General features: G+C 36.4%; 1 protein-coding gene across 1 annotated transcript; it reads right to left on the bottom strand.

Annotated features, from left to right (window-relative positions):
• Positions 1-726: 726 nt before the first annotated feature.
• On the bottom strand, positions 727-3,612 carry LOC138896108 (uncharacterized). Its single transcript, XM_070180887.1, has 8 exons — positions 3,491-3,612; positions 2,285-3,424; positions 2,146-2,233; positions 1,912-2,037; positions 1,603-1,793; positions 1,218-1,546; positions 947-1,112; positions 727-847 (listed from the first exon to the last, which is right to left on the bottom strand). Exons 1-8 carry the CDS (start codon positions 3,610-3,612, stop codon positions 727-729), a joined length of 2,283 nt encoding a protein of 760 aa, XP_070036988.1.
• Positions 3,613-22,055: the final 18,443 nt, after the last annotated feature.

Raw genomic sequence — 22,055 nt, 5'->3', positions numbered from 1 at the left:
ATAAGACTTTTGTCTGTCTGAGGCAATTTTTAAGCGATCCTTGATGACTTTTACCTTATCTTCAGTTTGTTGCACAATCTCAGGACCCACCAATTTTCTTTCACCAACCTCATTCCAACAAAGAGGCATTCTATATTTTCTCCCATATAAAGCTTCATAAGGAGGCATGCCTATACTTGATTGGTAGCTATTATTGTAAGCAAATTCTATCAGGGCTAAGTGTTTGTCCCAACTACCCTCAAACTCAATAATGCAAGCTCGAAGCATATCCTCCAATATTTGTATTACCCTCTCAGACTGGTCGTCTGTTTGTGGATGGAAAGCAGTACTAAAATTCAACCTGGAACCCAAAGCTTCTTGCAAGCTAGACCAAAACCTGGATGTAAACCTTGGATCTCTGTCAGACACAATAGAAACAGGGATTCCATGCAGCCTCACAATCTCATTAATGTATAATTTTGGCAAACGTTCTAGTGAGTAGTCCATTCTGATTGCCAAGAAATGAGAAGTCTTAGTTAGTCTATCTACAATGACCCAAATTGCATCATGATTCCTTTGAGTGCGTGGAAGTCCAGAAACAAAGTCCATCATTATCCGTTCTCATTTCCACTCAGGTATTGACAAGGGTTGCAGTAGACCAGCTGGGACTTGATGTTAAAATTTTATTTGTTGACATACCAAGCATTTAGAAATGAACTCTACAACGTATTTCTTCATACCACTCCATCAGTAGTGCTTCTTGATGGCTAGATACATTTTAGTACCTCCAGGATGCATTGCATAAGGTGAACTATGTGCTTCAATCAAGATCTGCTTTCTCAATTCATCATCATTAGGAACACACAACCTATTTTTATAAAATAATGTATCATTTTTTTTCAATGTAAAATTGGATTCTCTTCCATTTTGGACTTCTTCAACCTATTTTACAAGCTTCTCATCTAACTTCTGTGCTTCTTGAACCTGCTCAAGTAAGACTGGCTTGACTTGAAAATTAGCAATGATAGAACCATTAGAATTAAATGAAAGACAAGCATTCATGGCTCTTAATTCAAGAAGCAAAGGCAAAGGACTTAGAGTTAAACTTGCAAGGGAATTGCGACTCAATGCATCTGCAACCACATTGGCTTTACCAGGATGATAATCAATCGTGCAATCATAATCTTTGATGAGTTCAAGCTATCTACGTTGTCTCAAGTTTAACTCTTTTTGTGTACCCAAGTACTTCAAACTTTTGTGATCAGTAAATATGTGACACTTCCCCCCGTACAAGTAATGCCTCCAAATTTTTAAGGCAAAAACAATGGCAGCAAGTTCAAGATCGTGAGTGGGATAATTCAACTCATGCGATTTCAACTTTCGAGAGGCATAAGCAATTACTTTCCCTTCTTGCATCAAAACACAACCCAAGCTACGGTGAGATGCATCACTGTATATCACATAATCTTTTCCTTCAGCTGGCAAAGAAAGTATTGGAGCTTGTGTCAACAAGGATTTGAGCTTTTCATAGCTCTCTTGACACTTGTCATCCACACAAACTTGGCGTCTTTACCCAAAAGTTTGGTCAAAGGAGAAGCTATAATAGAGAAGCCCTTCACGAACCTCCTATAGTATCCTGCTAAACCCAAGAAACTTCTGATCTCAGTTGGAGTTTTAGGAGGTTTCCAATCAACAATAACTTTAATCTTACTAGGATCAACCTTCACACCTTCAGCTGATACAATATGCCCCAAAAACGCCACTTCACTCAGCCAAAATTCACGTTTTGGAAAGCTTCGCGTAGAGTTGCCTCTCTTTCAGAATTTGCATGACAATCCGGAGATGCTTATCATGATCTTCTCTATTCTTGGTATAAAATAAAATGTCATCAATAAAGACCACCACAAATTGATCAAGGTAAGGCTTGAATACATGGTTCATTAGATCCATAAATGCAGCAGGAGCATTTGTCAAACCAAATGGCATTACCAAAAATTCATAATGGCCATACCTGGTCCTAAAAGCAGTTTTAGGAATATCTTTCTCCCTCATGCGCAACTGATAATATCCAGACCTCAAGTCAATTTTTGAGAACAAGCTGGTACCCTTCAGTTAGTCAAACAAGTCATCGATTCTAGGCAGTGGGTATTTGTTCTTGATTGTTACCTTGTTCAGCTGTCGGTAATCAATGCAAAGCCTAAGAGTTCCATCTTTGTTTTTCACAAATAAAACAGGAGCTCCCCAAGGCGAAATACTGGGACGGATAAAACATTTCTCAAGAAGTTCTTGCAATTGAGCCTTCAACTATTTTAATTCAGCTGGAGTCATTCTATAAGGAGTGATAGAAATAGGAGTAGTTCCAGGGACAAGCTCTATAGGAAATTCAATCTCTCTTTCTGGAGGCAACCCAGGAAGACCATCAGGAAATACATCAGGAAAGTCACACACGGTGGGTATGTCCTTAAGACTTGGACTCCCCAATAGTGTATCGACTATATGAGCAAGATAGGCATCACAACCTTGACAAATTATCTTCCTTGCCAAGACCGCAGAAATAATATTAGATGTCAATGATCTTTCTTCTTGAACTACTATGTGTGAATATGCAGGAGTTATAAAAGTCACTTGCTTCAACCTACAATCAACCAATGCATGGTACCTATGGAGCCAATCCATACCAACAATAACATCATAGTCTTGGAAGGGCATTTCAAGCAAGTCTGCAGGGAAGACCAAATTTTGAATCATGAATGGACAATCTCGGTAAATCCTGTTAACAACAGCCTGATGACCTAATGGACTCGTGACCAGCACATCAAAGTCAAGTCTTACAGATTTAACAGTATCAGGAAATGTAAGTGATGAGCAAACATAAGAGTGCGAAGATCCAGGATCAAATAATGTAACAACAGATATGCCAAATAAGTTAAATTTACCAACAACCACGTCCGGGCCATCTTGGTCATTCTTTTGTCTTATAGCATAGACTCGTGCAGTAGATCTTGATCCAAAAGCCTGATTAGCTCCACCCGAACCTGCTGCTTGTACATTTCTAGGTCTTGCACCGCTATTAGCTTGAGAATGAGTAGTGTCATGCTTTTGAACTGAGCCCTCTGTATGTGTATAAGAAAGAGGATTAGGATTAGGATAATCCTTAACTATATGATCCAGACTTCCACAATAAAAACAAGCATCATAAGCTCTTCTGCAGGCACCATAGTGATTCATCCTGCACTGTGCACAAGTAGGTGTATAAGTTTTGGCTTGGACATAACTTGGAGTACTAGCAGTAGAAAAATTTGGCTTATTCTGCTTATGATATGATGATTTCTGTGCACTTTCAGGCTTGGAATAGTCAAACTTTCCTTTCTTGGATGAACCGCCATAATCTGAATTACCCTTCCTAAACCTGTTTTCTCTCTTACTAGCTTCTTCCTTGTTAATTCTTTCCCAAGTAAGAGCAACTTAAATTAGCTTGGAAAAATCCTCAAGTTGCAAGATTGCCACAGACTTTCGAATGTAACCATTCAAAGCTTCTTCTAATCTTATGCACTTGTCTCTTTCACCATCAATAATACTTCCAGCATAGCGAGAAAGCTTGAGAAATTTTTGTTGATACTCTGCAACAGACATACTCCCTTATCTTAAATTTAGAAATTCTTTTTTCTTAGCATCATAATAGATAGGGGGGGACATATTTCGCACGAAATGCTTTCACAAAGTCATCCCAAATCAGCACCGGAGGTTTTGCTTTTGTATTTGGCACACTTACCCACCAATTATTGCACACTTACCCACCAATTATAGGCATATATTTTTAAAAGAGAGATAGCATACTTAAATTTGACAGCATTAGTACACTCTAGTTGTTCAAAGACCATCTCCTTGCGCTCGATCCATTGTTCAGCTACCGTGGGATCAGTAGTGCCTTCAAATTCAAATCCACCCATTTTTCTCATCTTCTCAAAATTTATTTCACTAGGTTCTGACATTGTCCCAGCCAAGTGACGAAAGAACTCAACCATCTGCTAAAATAGAGGAGTCATAATAGGAGTACTATGACCCATTGCTCTTGGATTACTACCCACTTCATTTTTACTAACATGAGGATGATTTAGGTTAGGTAAGGGTTCATCATCTCCTTCTTGGAGGTGAGGTGGAGTATTATAATGGGCCTGACTTTCATTAATAGATTCAATAGCTCTATTTGAAGAAGATGCCATATTAAAATTCCTATAAAAGATAAGATCACATTGCATTAGGGATATGTACATGATGCATATGCACAAGGAATACATCAAATTACATTAAACAAGTATGCAAAAATTTATAATCTCCAAATTATTTTCAAGAAAGAAAATAACAAAAATATTAGGTACGATCACAACAAAAATCCTAGAATCACAAACCTAGGCTCTGATACCAAAACTTGTAGCAACCCCTTTGGGAGAGCGTTAGTCATGAAACAAATCTAATTTACTACTTACAACATTAAGAAGATATTAATTAAAAAAACATTCAGAATAATTTAGTAGCGAAAATAGGCCTATGCGATAAGGTCAAAAGTGCAATATTTTTATTTTTGAAAATACTCTTTATAATAATTATTTTTAAAAAAAAATAAAATACAATGTCAAAATATCAGCATAAGGCGATATGATCTTTTTTTTGAATAATCAACGCGTTAAAGCAACTTCCTAACAAAATATACTTTCATTCAACATCACTGCAAGTTTGTATTGTACATAAATTTCAAACTATCAGGTATAAAAAGGAAAACTAGTTTTCTGCTTTGTACATATTTACAAGACAAAGTGTAAATTCAGCATATTACAAGACATAAGTTATTAACACACCCTAAAATAGCAAAATAAGTTACTAAATTCAAGTTACAAGATTTTGGTCTTAAGATCCAACAATCCTCCAAATAACATACATAAGTGTGATATATATATATATATATATATATATATATATATATATATATATATATATATCATGTACATGCCCCAAAACTATACAAAACCATGGTGCATATGCAAATGTGATCTCCATAAGTGCTCCCCAAAAGACTACTTCATAAGGCCGTCTTCAAATTTCATCCCGTACATTACCTATGATAGAAAACAACTATCGCTAAGCATAAAGCTTAGTGGCGTATAAACTTTAGGCTGGGAGCCATTGGCTTCTCCAATTCCCATTTTCAGTCATAGGTAGCTCAAATGAAACATAATTTAAAACAAGTGAACAAATATATCAAAAGTATCAAATATCAACCCTTGAAGTGTTTCCAAATATCAATAACAATGTTCAAGATTCAAGAGTTGAGAAAGCATATACTATCAATCCAAGAGAGTTTGTCAAATATCCATTTTTCGCCCAATGTGTACGTCATGCCATCACACTAAGCAAAATCAGATATCAAGATGGACCGAAACCCCAAGTCAAGTAGGGTCAAAACCCAATAGTCAAGAGAATCAAGAACCGTATTAAAAATGGCTTCCTAGTTCGTACTTAATACAGACAAGTTCCATAATTTAAGACGAACTACAAATCCAAAGTCAAGATGGCAAAAGATCCAAATCAAGAGGCATGCCAAGATGAGTGACAAAGTCACTGCCACAAGAAGGACAAAGTCCCAACAAGAATGCAAAATGATCAAACAATCCGTACGAGTGGGCAATTTAGCAAACATCTTACAATACTTGATATAACACAAATACAATGCTATTAATTGAAGACAAGAAAAATAAAATATCAGGTTATTTTAAAATATTCCAGCAAATAAAAAGAGTACAAAGTTTATGCACAAACCTTGGTGTTTTACCACAAAACAGTTCAACCACAACTTGAGGACGTTCGAATTGTCTACGCCATAGACAAACCAAATAAGTCCACTTTCTCAAATACTTCCTCTTAGATTTTTACAAGGGTATATATACCTTAAATACATTGTCAAATATCTATATAAGTTCAGTGATTTAACATGTTAAACTAAACATGATATTGGTGAAAATTACCCAAAATATTTGAAACAGAATTTCTGGACAGTATGACTGTCTCGTGTTGTGACTCAGATTTGAAGATGAAAAGGGATAAACTAGACTGTGTGGTCTTCTTTACAGTTGTAGATATGTGTCTTAGAGTTTAATTGCATCTTGAATCACCCTCATATCCATTTTGTACAAAAGGTTATGCTAAAATTACTAACAGTAGTACAAGGAGGGTTTGTAAAACAGAAAATGTGGGCAGCACCTGTGCTGTACTTTATCACCTATTTTCGGGTAAATAAAAGATAAATCAGGTTTTAGTTTCTTCATAAGAGTTATAGATCTATGAAATAGATTTTTATAAAGTCTTGGATCACTTAAAACGGATCACTATATAAAACGATATGAAGTAAACACTAATAATTGTCTATTGTATAAACGAGTTTAGTAACTTACCACAAAAGAGAGGAGCAACTTGAGCTTCACCAAGAACGAACTTTGCTGGTTGGTTTAGTGGAAATTTATGATAGTTTTCATGAAGTATTTCACGTGATAAGAAGGGGGGGGGAGAGAGAGAGAGAGAGAGAGAGAGAGAGAGAGAGAGAGAGAGAGAGAGAGAGAGAGAGAGATGAGGTTTTCTTTGGCATGAAGGACTGAAAATGAGACGAGGTTATGAAAAACATGTCACAAAAGAAATATAAAAACTTTGGATAAATATGAAAAATGTGGCTGCCCAACCTACTAAATATCTTTAGATAAATACAAAAGGGCGGCAGCCCAAAACCTTAATTATATAATGTATTTAATAATAATTCATCAAAATAATATTAAGTGTTACACATAGCAACACCATGGAACTTCTTTGTCAATATTAACACAACCTAAAGTAAGAAATTTTCATATATTATAAATTTCACGTTTAGGAAGTACGAACTAAAATATCTCCTCATTATAAAGATGATCAATCGAGAATGCAAATATTAGTAAAAATTTGGGGTGTTACACATAAGTTCTCACAATCAAAACTACCGAGCTTAAGCTGCGGTCTAACCCTTGCCTCAAGTCCTCCAGACTGGCCCATCATCAAAACACAGAATACACATCTCGAACCTCATTCATGGAATCACAAGCCGGCGAAGCACAACTGATACCGAGCGCTCACATGCGTACACGAATGCATGGAAGAAATTCAAAGAGTTATGTTTCAAGCTGAATCAATTCCGCACAATAAGGAAAGAAAGATGGAAAATTATCCTAAATGCCCTGTAGCCTCTCGAAGATAAGTATGGACGTCATCATACCGATTCGCAAGACTCTACTAGACACTTGCTCATGACTTATAGAACCTATGAACCTAGAGCTCTAATACCAATCTGTCACGACCCAAAATTCGACCAGTCGTGATGGCACCTAACCCAACCCGTTGGGTAAGCCAATTAACTACGATCCAATTTAATTAGGTTTATCGAGGAAAATAAATGAACCTTTCTACTTTTTCCAAGGACTGGTAGTACAAATCATGAGCTTCTAAGATTTAGAATTTGCAAAGCTGATATGAAATAAAATACTTCATATGTTTGAAATATACGTGAATAGATTAATAATTCAAAATCTACCAAGAACAAGAGGCAACTATGACCGAATTGCGGAAACATCTTCAATGCCAGCTCCCGCCATACACCGCAACATCAACATCCAAAATCTGCACACAAGGTGCAGAAGTGTAGTATGAGTACAACCGACCCCATGTACTTAGTAAGTATCTTGTTTAACCTCGTCGAAGTAGTGACGAGGATTTTTTTTTAGTAAAATGATACTCACTGTTATAACCTATGCAGTATACTAACAATAGAAATAATTATAGAGCATAACAGATAAGGGTACAATGAAACAACTATGCGTGGCAGAAAATATTACTAGGAGAAATCACAATAGCAGATTCATAATTTTCCTAGTGTGAGAAATATATTTAAGATATCGCATCGAATGGCACGGTAATACCTTTGTGAACTTGTCTCATTCTCACCCAATATATATATATATATATATATATATATATATATATATATATATGCGCGCGCGCGTGTGTGTGTGTGTGTGTGGATCAAATTAATTGGCAAAGCAACACCCTTCGTGCATTTATCTCTTTCTCACCGAACATAGTTATAGCAGTACCGACTAGGTGGGAGAAATGCCAATAAAAAATAAAGAAATAAAGTGGGAGGCACACATGAAGCAACAACGAACAAAGCAGTACATGTGGACCACGGATAGAAGGCATGGATAACACAACAATACTTAGGGTAGAGGACACAGAAAAGACAACGACTACAAGTAACATAGAAAATATAGGTGCACAATAACAGCTCAAGATAAAGGCATGAAAGTATACACAATAAAAAGATATCACAATATGATGTATGTCTCTTGTCCTCGCCTGCACGAAAATACCCTTCGTGCCATGAACATATGATAATATAAAAATAATGGCACGACATCACCCTTCGTACTTTTACTCTCATCCTCATATGATAATGTAAATGAAATGGCACGACATTATCCTTTGTGCATATTAATGTATATAAATGGCACGGCATCACCCTTCATGCTTTATACTTTTCCTCACATGATAATATAACTGAAATGGCACGACATCACCCTTCATACTTTACACTCTCCCTCACATTATAATGTATATGAAATGGCACGGCATCACCCGTCGTGCTTTACACTCTTCCTTACCAAGCACATGTATATCATTTACAATCAAGGTAGGAAGCATAAATAACATCAAGAAGAGTGTTTAAACGAATGTTCCAAATTGAACATCAATCACGGCTTTCAAGCCAATAACAGTTCAATAAACTTCAAGTACTTTATTATTCCAATATTTCAACAAGTCTCAAAAATGATCTTCAACTCATGTATAGAATTCAACATCTCATGAAAAACGGTCGTAGAGCCATATTTGTGATTAAGTATGATAACGACCGGATTTAGCAAAACAATAATTTTCACAAAAGTCCGTCAGATTTTTAATCAAATTATAATAAGCCAAATCAGGGTTTCTAGCATTTAATGTTATATTCATAGAAATCTAGAAGTCAAAGAAGACATGAAACAAGAGTGTCACATAATTCTACAATTCACAATAAATCGTATAATTTACCCTCGAGCATGATTAACCCTGGCACATGCATATATGTTCGTCACCTCATATATGTATCACCCCCGCATGTAGCAATTAATGGCAATTAGTAGGAAAAATTTCCTCAATAAAGTTAGGCAAAACACTTACCTCAAACAAGCCGAATCCAATGTCGAGCAAGCTAAATAATGCTCCAGAAATTCCATTCTGCGCGTAACAACTTCCAAACGGCTCGAATCTAGTAAAAATTAATTGGATTCAGTCAACACAAATTATAGGAATTAATTCCATATCAAAATACTAATTTTTCCAGTAAATCCAAAATTACACTCAAAAATCGCCCGTGGGGCCCACATCTCGGAACCCGACAAAAGTTACAAAATATGAACGTGCATTCAACCACGAGTTCAACCATACCAATTTTACCAAATTCCGACATCAACTCAACCCTCAAATCTTCAAATTAAACCAAGAGAGTTTTCTAAATTTTTCAACTTAATTCACCAATTAAAAGTTAAAAACAACCATGGATTTAGGTAATTTGACCAATATTGAGTTAAGGACACTTAACCCATTGTTTTTCTTGAAAATCTTCCGAAAAGCGCCTCTTCCCGAGCTCCAATTCGTCAAAAATGAAAAATGGGACGAAGTCCCATTTTCAGAACTTAAAGTTCCTGCTCAGGCTTTTCTTCTTCACGAACGCAGAACAACCCTCGCATTCGCGAAGCACAAAATTTCACTGTTGTCAAATTCCTCTTCGCGTTCGCGAGACAGCCCATACGAAGGCGATGCACACTGAACTTGACCTTCGCGAACGCAATCCCCTCTTCGCGAACGCGAAGCATGGTCTCACGTGCCTCACCAATAACCCTTCGCGAACGCATGGCTCCCTCCGCGAACGCGAAAGCTAAAATTTCCCAGGCCAAGTTTTCCTTTTGCAAACGTGATCTTCCAGTCGCGAACGCGTAGCCTCACCTTCCTACATTACGTGAACGCAAGGCCCAGGTCGCGAACGTGTAGCACAAAAATAGTACCCAACATATCCTTCTTCGCGAACGCGTGAACACCTTCGCGTTCGCGAAGGACAAAACCGCGCACCAGACATCAGTAGTAGCAACTCAGCCAAACTTGATCCGAAACCACCCCGAAATACACCCGAGACCCCTGAGACCTCAACCAAATACATCAACAAGTCTTAAAACATCATAAGAACTTAGTCGAAATCTCCAATTACATCAAACAACGCTAAAATCACGAATCATACCCAAATTCAATATTAATGAAACTAAAAAATTTTAACTTCTACATTCGATGCCGAAACCTATCAAATCAAGTCCGATTGACCTCAAATTTTGTACACAAGTCATAAATGATATAACGGACCTATTCCAATTTTCAGAATCGGATTCCGACCCCGATATCAAAAAGTCAACTCCCTGATCAAACTTCCAAACTTAGATTTCTATTTTAGCCATTTCAAGTCTAATTTAGCTTCGGGCTTTCAAATAGTTTTTCGATCACGCTCCTAAGTCCAAAATCATCATACGGAGCTATTGGAATCATCAAAACTCGATTTCAGAGTCGTTTACACATAAGTCAATATCCAATCAACCTTTTCAACTTTAGTTTTAAACCTTGGAACTAAGTGTTCCAATAAATTCTAAAACCTCATCGGACCCGAACCAATTACCCCGGCAAGTCACATAACTATTGTAAAGCATAAATCGAACAACAAATGGGGGAACAAGGCTGTAATACTCAAAATTACCGGTCGGGTCGTTACACTTGGCGCGTAGGCGCATCTATTGAGGAAACTTTATGTGAGCTGCAATTCAGGTTACGCATCGTAGTCCACCGAGTCTCCACTGTACTATTTATTTTATCATGTCTTATTTACATTTTGAACAGATGTTGTATTATTGTACTCTTTAGAAAATGTCCATGCACTTGTGACACCGGGTTTTGGGGTTCCTATGGGTTGTTCATTACTGTAGTTCGTGTAAATATTATCATTTACCCTGTAAATTCTATTTCATACTATTTAATTAATGAAAATTATGATTTCAAAATAGTAAAATGAGTAATTAAGTTGATCAATCACCGTTGGCTTTCCTGACGGCGGTGTTAGGCGCCATCACGACTTTTAGTAGATTTTGGGTGGTGACATGTTGTCTCTATATCATCATCCCCAGTTTAATTTTTTACTCCAAAACAGTACACTCAAATTCTGCAAATACTGAATAAAGGAAAAGAGGTTGACTTCATGGCTAATGCAGCTCAAGTGGGAAAAGTATGTATCATTACTGCTCTAATGTCTAATCTAGTGGATAAATACTGGATAGTATATACAGGAGCTACAAATTATATAATTCACAATTTAAGTCTCCTTAGCAAATGGAAGGGCTTGACATAAATGAGTAGGAGCAAAGTTCACTTACCTACTGGAGAACAAGTGGCTATTAGCAAGTCGGTAGAATCTCCTATCTTTCAGGATAAAACGTTCTATACGTCCCAAAATTCAAATACAACTTACTATTAGTATCTAAGATTACTGAGGAGCTAAAATATTATGTAGTATTCTTTCTTCGTTTCTGTTTGTTTCAAGAACTCTCAAGTGGGAAGGTGATAGGGCTTGATAGAGAAGAGGATGGTCTCTACATTCCGAAAGACAAAGGTCAAACAGGCTCACAACATGCAGTTGATATAAAGAATGTATTTCTTTATCACTAATCTGTAAATGTCATTTCTAGTACTGCTAATAACAGTAATAGTAGCACTGATAATAAGGCTGATGGTAATAATGATACTTGTGATACATCTCTATGGCATAGAAGATAATGGCATGCACCTTTAAAAGTTTTGAAAAATTTAGATGATTTGAGCAAAATACAGTTGAAGGATCATTTATATATTATTTGTCCTATTGCTAAACAATCAAGATTTCCTTTTACTCCTAGTAATACTTGCTCGGTTTTTTCTCGTGATCTTATACATATTGATGTTTGGGGTCCAGAAGATATTTCAGGACATTAGCGGATGATTACTCTAGATACACTTGGATTTTTCTAAATGAATACCCAGGCAAATTCTATTGTAGTATTGAGAGATTTTTCTATTTTTTGTGAAGAATCGGTTCAATCATGGAGTAAAGTGTCTTAGAAAAGACAATGGTTCTGAGTTCTTCAATGACCAAGTAAATAGACTTTTTAAGGACGATGGTATTGTTCATTAAATCTCTTGTGTATACACACCTCAGCAAAATAGTATGGTTGAAAGAAGGCATAGATATATTATAGATATGGCTAGAGCCTTCAAGTTTCAGGCTTTTATCCTTTGAGATTTTAGGGTAAATGTGCCTGTACTGTTGTGTATATTCTCAATAGATTGCCAATTATTCTATTGAAAGGTTGGCCTCTTTGACAATAGTTGTTCCACAGAGCTCCCTCCTTGCAGCACCTCAGAGTTTTTGGTAGTCTGTGTTATGCCACAAATGTAAATAAGACTGACAAATTTTGTCCCAGAGTAGTTAATGTTGTGCATCTGGGCTACTCTTCTGCATAGAAAGGATATTATCTCTATTATCCAAACTCTAAGGAGTTCTTTATTAGCAGATATGTAATTTTTAATGAAGATATATTTTGTTTCAAAGATATGAAGGCTAGTTCTTTTCCTATGTTTCCAATATTGGAGTTCTTAGTGCCCGATTCCTCTCCTCCTACTGCATTTACTCTTTCTGTTGTTGTTGCTTCCTCAGAGTCAACTCAGAATGCAGAAGTCCTGCTCTACCACCCCTTCAGTAGTTTTAGATGGAAGATTATGTTGTTCAAAAGAAGCAATTCTCATATACTTTTCAAATATCTAACTATGTTTGCTATGACCATCTTTCTCCTGTTTACAGAGCATCCGTAGTTTCTTACTCAGCTATCCTTGAGCCAAAGACTTATGCAGAAGCTAGTAAGGATCCACTTTGGGTCAATGCTATGAAGGCTAAAATTTCAGCTCTTGAAAATAACATTACTTGGACTAATATTGAATTCCCTCAAGGCAAGGTTCCTATACTTCATCACATTGGTATATCTTTTAAATGTATGAGCAAAATACTTCTTTTCAAGGAGATTTTTCTAAAGAAGTTTATATGCAAATTCCTGATGGCTTTTCCTGCAAAGTTCATAAGTCAATGCAAGTGCGTGTCATTTCAAGAAGTGGCCCAATCTTCTCTCAGATCCACAATTCATCAGATTTCACCTCACCATCCATGCCCATAAAGAAGAAGAAGAAGAAGAAAAACTCATTTGCGTCTCTTCGTCTCATGTTCTTCACACTATCACGTTTAACCACAAAAACCCCCAAAACGAAACTGATGGCATTTCAAGAAAGCTTTTTCAGCAGCTCTCTGATTGCTGGGTCATGTAATGGCTTGGTCTTGGTGGTGGCCGAGGAAAATATTAAATATTTGTTCAATGATGTTTGGCTAAAAATCCATATTTTTGCATGTAATTTGCCTTGCATTATGCCTCGCTCTTGTTAACTTTTATGTGAATATTTGTGACTAGAGCTTAATAATGTTATTTATATGTGTAAGAGTCAATTAAAAGTAATTTGGGGAGTTTGCATGGAAATTGGCGTAAAAAAGGGAAGAATTTGGAGGAAGTATAAGTTTGGTGCCCAGGTTGGCGCTAGGCACCTACCAAAACGCCGTTGAGAGCATGCTAAAATATTCACTGTCCACGTTGGTGCCAACCAAAACGCCAAAGACAGAAGACCAAAAAGGTTTGTTGTCCTGGTTGGCGCCAGGCGCCAAGCGAAACGCCAAAGGGAGAATTTTGTCTTAATTCGGCTGGGACTTGGGAATTTCAACCCTAAACGTCCCCAACATGTATAAAAGGGGTTCTAAACCTAGTTTTGAGGGGTGGGGGAGGGACATATTTTGGACGAAAGAGATATCATACTTTAGACCAAGGGAGAGTACGGAGCCACCGTGGAGGCCGGGATTCATCAGATTCCATCTTTCTTCCATCAAACTTAGTAATCTTTACGTTTTTTGGATGATTTGTTATTTTGCTACCATGTCTATGTGGAGCTAAACTTCACGTTCTAGGGTTATGGTTGTCATGAATATTGAATTTTATTAATTACATCACCGTTAATTCAAGTTATCATTGTTGGTTGTTTCTCTAATTCTGTGCATAATTGCTTAATTATTTGGCCAACAGTTGAGTTCTATTTACTATCTATGCTATGCTTGGGAAATCCGTGTTTAGATTAGAGTAGAATTAGAGAGAGCTTGTTTCTGAACCCGTGGCTCGGGGAAATATTTCGCGGTTAGGATAGGAATATACCTAACAGTCTTACTTAGTTGAATACCGTACTATATTCGTTCATGATAGATTCAATACTATAGAAATATAAGGTTGTTATATTATGGATAGACGGATAGTATTGTGGGAATATGCTATTTATATAAATGATCTGGTCAACTAGCAATAATAGATAATTCGGATTAACAGGTGTAATTATAAACTCAATAGGATTGATAAACCGACCACAACCTTGGAATCTATATCTCCCTTGGTTACGTGTTTAAATTTCGCAATAGTAGTTTAGTAGAAAAATAATATTTTTGATTATCTTGAACAGTAAATTGATTTTAGTTTTCTTAGTTAATGATCACGCCCAACTCTAGTCCTAAAATGGATAAGCGGTCGCTGCAAATATAATCTGGTCTAAAAGTCCGGAGTCTAATCTCACAGAGAACTAAGGCTTAGCTATACCTTTTTAATATCACTAAGAAGACAAGTTTGAACAATTTTCTAAATTATAAAGATTGAGATTTATATTTATAATGAATTAACTAGCAAATACTAGAAAGCGGTAAAATTATCAACTAACGAGACAAAGGGTTGGAGACTAAATTAACGAGGTCTAGAGTTATGATTTTCCTAATTATCGGAATCCTTCCAGCTATGTTCCCAACAATTTCGCCGATGTATTCTCTACTGATCGTGAGTACTTTAGGTGCCGTAATTCTCTCTCGAGCAACTACAATAATTTACTAGACATATTCTCTCGAACTACGCTAGTTGGCTTCATCGAACCACTCACTATGACCACGTCAAGGCTATGTTATTTCTAAACCTACCTTTAAACCCAATGTATTGATTTCTCACATACGTTAGGAGTGACGTTGTTCAACAACCACCTAAATATGTATCCTTTCTCAAGCAACACATAATAAATAGGCACAGTCAATCGATGATCATTCAATCAACTGAAATAAATACGTAGTTAAACAAATAGATAAATTCAAAGGCTAAATTATATTAAAATATAACAAGAATTCATCCTACAAAAGGTTCCATCAAACCCCTAGATAACACACTAGCTATTCATAATAGTATGCATAACTACAATACTAGAATTCATAACCAATAATAGAAATAGGAAGAAGGAAGTGAGAAACTTGTAGAAGAATTCTCCGCCTTGCTCCTAGTGTGTTCTTACCTCCTTAGGTCGAATCCCCAGTCTCCTTAGCCTCCTTAGGTCTAAATTGTGTCAAAAATATGTCAAAAGTACTCAAAATACCATTTTTTCATGTATATATATCAAGTAGGGTCAGGCCCAAATAATTATACCTTCTCCTACGCGAAAAAGGAAACTTTTCCAGGTCAGGACGTCCGCGGCCGCGGATTCAACCGCGGATTTGGCCGCGGATTTTGGCCAGTTTCTGCCTTACATCCGCAGCTAGTACGCGGCCGCGCACTTATCGCGCGGTTTTCACCCTGTTCGGTTTAGAATATGAAAAAACGTAAAACATGATAGTTGTAGCCCTTTGAATTAGCTTTCCCATCATATATTGTAGTTCTCAAGTGGAGTTATTAGTGAAAAGTTATGTATATTTTACTAAACAGTGCGCAATATGCCTACTCGATTCTTCGTTCGTTCTTAACTATCAAATTTGATCCCCGAACACGATCTAGGCTTAATTCCTTGGGCTTTTACTCAGACTTCAAAGCTCCAAATCACTTGAATTCATTCCATAATATCTACATAGCTCGAAATCATTCCTACAAGGCATAAAACATACAATTAGTGTAAAACAGTAGCGATTAAAGCTCAAACTCAATTAAAGCGCAGTAAATTAGAGTGTAATAAGCGACTAAAATACATAATTATAGCCTATCATCAATACCCCACACTTAAACCATTGCTCGTCCTCGAGCAATTAAACTACACTTTATATAGACACGACATTTTTAAGCAATTCTCCTAACTCATCACACTAAGAATACTTAAAATAGACAAAGCACAAAAGCGTAACATCTTCACCTCAAGATTTGACTTACAAGTACCACGCATTATTCATAACTCACCTACTTACTCTAACATAGAGGTCATTGACATTACCTTTCCTTCATGAATCAAGTGCCCTCACACAACAAAAGAGAGTAGTTCCACACAATAAAATTTAAGAACACTTAGGAACTCAAGATAGAAAGAATTCGCTCACTCTCAGAAATAACATTCATATGCCACAAAAGATGCACCATAGGCTTGCCCGTATTGTACTACTCTACTAATTGAGCTCATTCAGTCTAGGATCAAGTAGGACTTTATTTGGTTGTAATGTAGGTTGCGGGACGGATAGGATACATTTAGATATAAGAGTGACTACACCTCCCTAAGCACTTTAATACATATACTTTAACATTCAAACCCCATACTTATGTCAAACCAAACTCCACCTTCACATCAATGTATATTACCCCATACTTTTTTAAGCACAATTACATCAAGAGTCACCACTTATCAAGGAATTTTTTTTTCCCACAGCAATACAACTATTGTTTTTCCTTTTCTTTCTTTTTCAATTCAAGTGGCTCTTACTTTTTCAAAAAGTGCACCTTTCTCCTTATTTCATTAGTTCCACTCAAAAGCCAAACCATCTACCCCACACTTTAACTTTTACACAGTTCATAATAATTCAAGTGCTCATGAGAGGTTAGAAGGTTCAAATAGATGGTTAATTCAAACAAATGGGTAAGGCTTGTAATGTGGTTACCAAAGAAATAGGATTACAGGCTCAAATGGGTTAACTACGATACATAACAACTAGGCGGTTAAAATATATATATGGCTCAACAAAGAAACGCCTATATTACTTCCAAGACTGAACAAAACTACTATTTCGCTTTGCAAACACACGGGACAAGTTCTAGGCATCAAATGTAATGCACAGAATAACACCCAAACCTCACACACACATGGCACATAACTCACTCAGGATTGGATTCATCAAGACACTCTAGTCAAAGCAGTTAAGCAAATTTAAAATCATACAATTTAAGGTACTTATACAAGAGTCAAGAACTGAGCCTAAGTGTCACAACCAAAGTACTCACTATTCTCAAGGCATAACAAAGGCAACAGATATTGCTTCAATTCAAAACACAACACAATAGCTCCTATTCCTAAAAAAATAAAACTAGCTACACCCGGTTCAAACAAAACCCTTGAAAAAGAACCGTGGCACAAAGAAAAACCAAGTGGAAATTACTACACTACCTACAAAAAAATCTTTTTGTCTTTTTCCTTTCGACTTAAATCCCTCAAGAAAAATATCTAATAGATACATCGTCGGAAAAAGTCCAATCTTTTCTATTTTTGTAAAAATAATAAAAAAATTATTCAATTAAACTAACACAACTAAAATAGCATGAAAAGTCACCCAAATAATCTCCTCACCCCACACTTAAAATTGTGCATTGTTCCCAATGCACACCCATACATACAAGAGGGTAAAAGAAACTCCCTGGAAGGCCAAAGGCTGACGCACTAGCATCTCAGGGGTACTCAGACTTCTCCCAGGCCTGATCCTTCATGCGGGTATCTCACACTTTGTTCCAATCATCTGGTTTACTGTTGCATTCTTCCAATGGCTTTGCGTTCCATACTCCTAAAAAATTAAAAATCGGCACTACAAAACTAATACTATAATAAATAAATAAATAAATAAATAAATAAATAAATAAAATAAAAAATAAATAAATAAAGCTGGGTTGCCTCCCAACAAGCGCTTGATTTAACGTCGCGGCACGACGAAAACTACTTTTTGTCTCCACCTTAAACTTATGAATTGGACCCCAAGTTTTGATTCTGCTCTATAATCATACTCTTGAGGCAATACAAATTGTTGCGAGTCAAAAATTAAATGAATTCTCATCCACTTTTTGGCTCTCCACCGAGGAGTGTTACCTTGCCTAGACGGCCTTGAAAATTTCAAAATATAAGGCTCATCTACCTCTTCCCTGGACTGCTTTTTATGCTCATAAAGATCCATTACCATTTCACCGTCTGAACATAATGTAGAGAAGTATTTGGAATGAGGTCCAACGTGCTCAAATACATGAACTTCAAGATTTTCAACATCCTCAACACCAATCACGCTAGAGTCAACTAAATTTATATCCTCAACTTCCTTGGTTGACTCTAGTATCTCTTCTACAATATCGACATCCTCAAAATCTAGTTCAATTGATTGTTGGTGTTCTACTCTGTCCTCCTCCCTTAGCACCTCAGTTTTTTCATCTAATACAAGCTCCTTTTGGCTACTATCCACAATATCAGCTGGTTGAGCATTAAATGCTTCAACTAATTGACGCACTTGTGCTTCCAGGTTACGAATAGCAGCATCTTGCCTTTTTATGTGAAGTTGTTTCTCATTATTTTGCTCCACAAGGTACTTTAGCATATCCTTGATCTCTTTCAGGTCATCATCCCTGGGTTCTTTGTTCCTATTAACTTCACAAGAAAAAGAAGAACCATCATAATAAGAGGTTGGGGGAAGATAAGAAGTATAAGCACAACCATGAAAGTGACCATCTTGACCACCACACATATCACACACATTCCACACATAAGATTAAGTTGGTGCACATAACTCGCTCTCGGGAATATTTTGATAATTTTGCAATGGGTGGCTTCCTCTATAATATGCATAAGGAGGATCAAAAGTAGTCTACCAACATCAAAACTCTCATAATTCCAAGATGCCATGTCTCTCAAGTCAAAAATAAAAATTTTAAAAATAATCAGATATAAGAAAATAAAAATAAAAGTTCAAACTTGCAACCTAGAAATATGTACACCTACAGCTACACCGTTAGTTCCCCGGCAAAGGCACCAAAATTTGATCACGCCCAACTCTAGTCCTAAAATGGATAAGCGGTCGCTGCAAATATAATCCGGTCTAAAAATCCGGAGTTGAATCCCACAGAGAACTAAGGCTTAGCTATAGCTTTTTAATATCACTAAGAAGACAAGTTTGAACAATTTTCTAAATTATAAAGACTGAGATTTATATTTATAACGAATTAACTAGCAAATACGAGAAAGTGGTAAAATTATCAACTAACGAGACAAAAGGTTGGAGACTAAATTAAGGAGGTTTAGAGTTATAATTTTCCTAATTGTCGGAATCCTTCTAGCTATGTTCCCAACAATTTCGCCGATGTATTCTCTACTGATCGTGAGCACTTTAGGTGCCGTGATTCTCTCTCGAGCAACTACAATAATTTACTAGATATATTCTCTCAAACTATGCTAGTTGACTTCATCGAACCGCTCACTATGACCACGTCAAGGCTTTGTTATTTCTAAACCTACCTTTAAACCCACTGTATTGATTTTTCACATACGTTAGGAGTGACGTTGTTCAACAACCACCTAAATATGTATCCTTTCTCAAGCAACACATAATAAATAGGCACAGTCAATCGATGGTCATTCAATCAACTGAAATAAACACGTAGTTGAACAAATAGATAAATTCAAAGGCTAAATTATATTAAAACATAACTAGAATTCATCCTACCAAAGGTTCCATCAAAACCCTAGATAACAAATTAGCTATTCATAATAGTATGCATAACTACAATACTAGAATTCATAACCAATAATAGAAATAGGAAGAAGGAAGTGAGAAACTTGTAGAAGAATTCTCCGCATTGCTCCTAATGTGTTCTTGCCTCCTTAGGTCGAATCCTTAGTCTCCTTAGCCTCCTTAGGTCTAAATTGTGTCAAAAATATGTCAAAAGTACTCAAAATACCGTTTTTCCATGTATATATACCAAGTAGGGTCGGGCCCAAATAATTATACCTTCTCCTACGCGAAAAAGGAAATTTTTCGAGGTCAGGACGTCCGCGGCCGCGGATTTTGGCCAGTTTCTGCCTCACATCCACGGCCAGTGTGCAGCCGCGCACTTGTCGCGCAGTTTTCTCCCTGTTCGGTTTGGAATTCGGAAAACTGTAAAACATGAAAGTTGTAGCCCTTTGTATTATCTTTCTCATAATATATTGTAGTGCTCAAGTGGAGTTATGAGCGAAAAGGCATGTGCATTTTACTAGACAGTGCGCAATGTGACTACTCAATTCTTCGTTCGTTCTTAACTATCAAATTTGATCCCCGAACACGATCCCGACTTAATTTCTTGGGTTTTTACTCACACTTCAAAGCTCCAAATCACTTGAATTCATTCCATAACATCTGCATAGTTCGGAATCACTCCTACAAGGCATAAAATACACAATTAGTGCAAAACACTAGCGATTAAAGCTCAAACTCAATTAAAGTGCAATAAATTAGAGTGTAATAAGCGACTAAAATACGTAATTATAGCCTATCATCAACACCCCACACTTAAACCATTGCTCGTGCTCGAGCAATCAAACTACACTTTATATAGATTAATCTAAATCTCTGTGGGTTCGATATCCGACTTTCGAGTCACTTTATTACTTGACGGCCACGTATACTTGCGTTTGTGTTTGGTCGCAACAATCAACCCTACAACCTTAAAGTACCACATAATTCTGAACTTTGATTTGGCTCTTCCTGAGTTTGGTACCTTTAGCAAGTCTAGTCTAGGGTATGATTTTGTAAATGATGATTATAAGGTGGTTACTCTTTCTCATTATGATGACTACTATGAACCGGATATTAAAAGTACTTTTGTTGATATCTACTCTATGAGAGAGGGTCTTTGGAGGAGACCTGAGAGTTCTCCTTATGATCATTCATTTAAAGACCTTGATTCTAGGGTTTTGGTAAATAGGGCTTTGCATTGGTTGGCTAGTAGAACTTCTCATTATTCATTTCTGATTGTTGCTTTTGATGTAAGTGATGAGAAATTTTTGGAGGTGCCAACGTCTACTATTATTGATAACAACAATGTTGGGTATTATGATCTTGTGGCTCTTAGAGGGTCTCTTTGTATGCTCGCTTATCATATCGCTTACCCAGAAGAAAACAAAATTGATGTCTGGATTGATGAGAGAGTATGGAGTTGAGGAGTCTTGGACCAAATTTAGGATTATAGGATTGAATGTAGTGTATAATTTGACACCCTTGTTAATGAGTGGTGATGATATTGTATTTAAGGTAGATATAGTCAATTGATCCTCTACAATACGAAAGAGGATCAATGGAGGCATATGATGATTGATGGGATAAGTACTCTGTATGGAGGAGCTAGAACTTTCATGGAGAGTCTTGTCTCTTGGCAATGGAATTGAGGGTGGCTTTATTGCTTTGACACAATTTTCTAGATGATGTTGTACTCAGGTATTCCAATAACATTTTCACAAATTCTTATTCTTATTCATTTTTAGTGTATATATCGTGTACAATCAAACCTCTCTATAACAGTCTCGTTTGTTTCGAAATTTTTTGACTTTTATAGCGAATAATTATTATACACCTATAATAACATTTAACATTTAAATAATTTTTCTTATTGGCTGTTATACACCTTATCCAAAAGTCAATTATTTTTCTTATTTTAATGATACATATAAAAGATAAGAAAATTCTTTAAATTTAAAATCTCAGAAGATATGCATATTTCACTAGGTATATATTGAAGAAAGCTACTACTACATTA

The sequence above is a fragment of the Nicotiana tomentosiformis genome, chromosome 7, assembly GCF_000390325.3.
Source record: "Nicotiana tomentosiformis chromosome 7, ASM39032v3, whole genome shotgun sequence".
In the NCBI taxonomy this organism is placed as follows: domain Eukaryota; kingdom Viridiplantae; phylum Streptophyta; class Magnoliopsida; order Solanales; family Solanaceae; genus Nicotiana; species Nicotiana tomentosiformis.
Note: the sequence above shows the minus strand (reverse complement) of the source record. Positions and strands in the feature narration are given on the sequence as shown.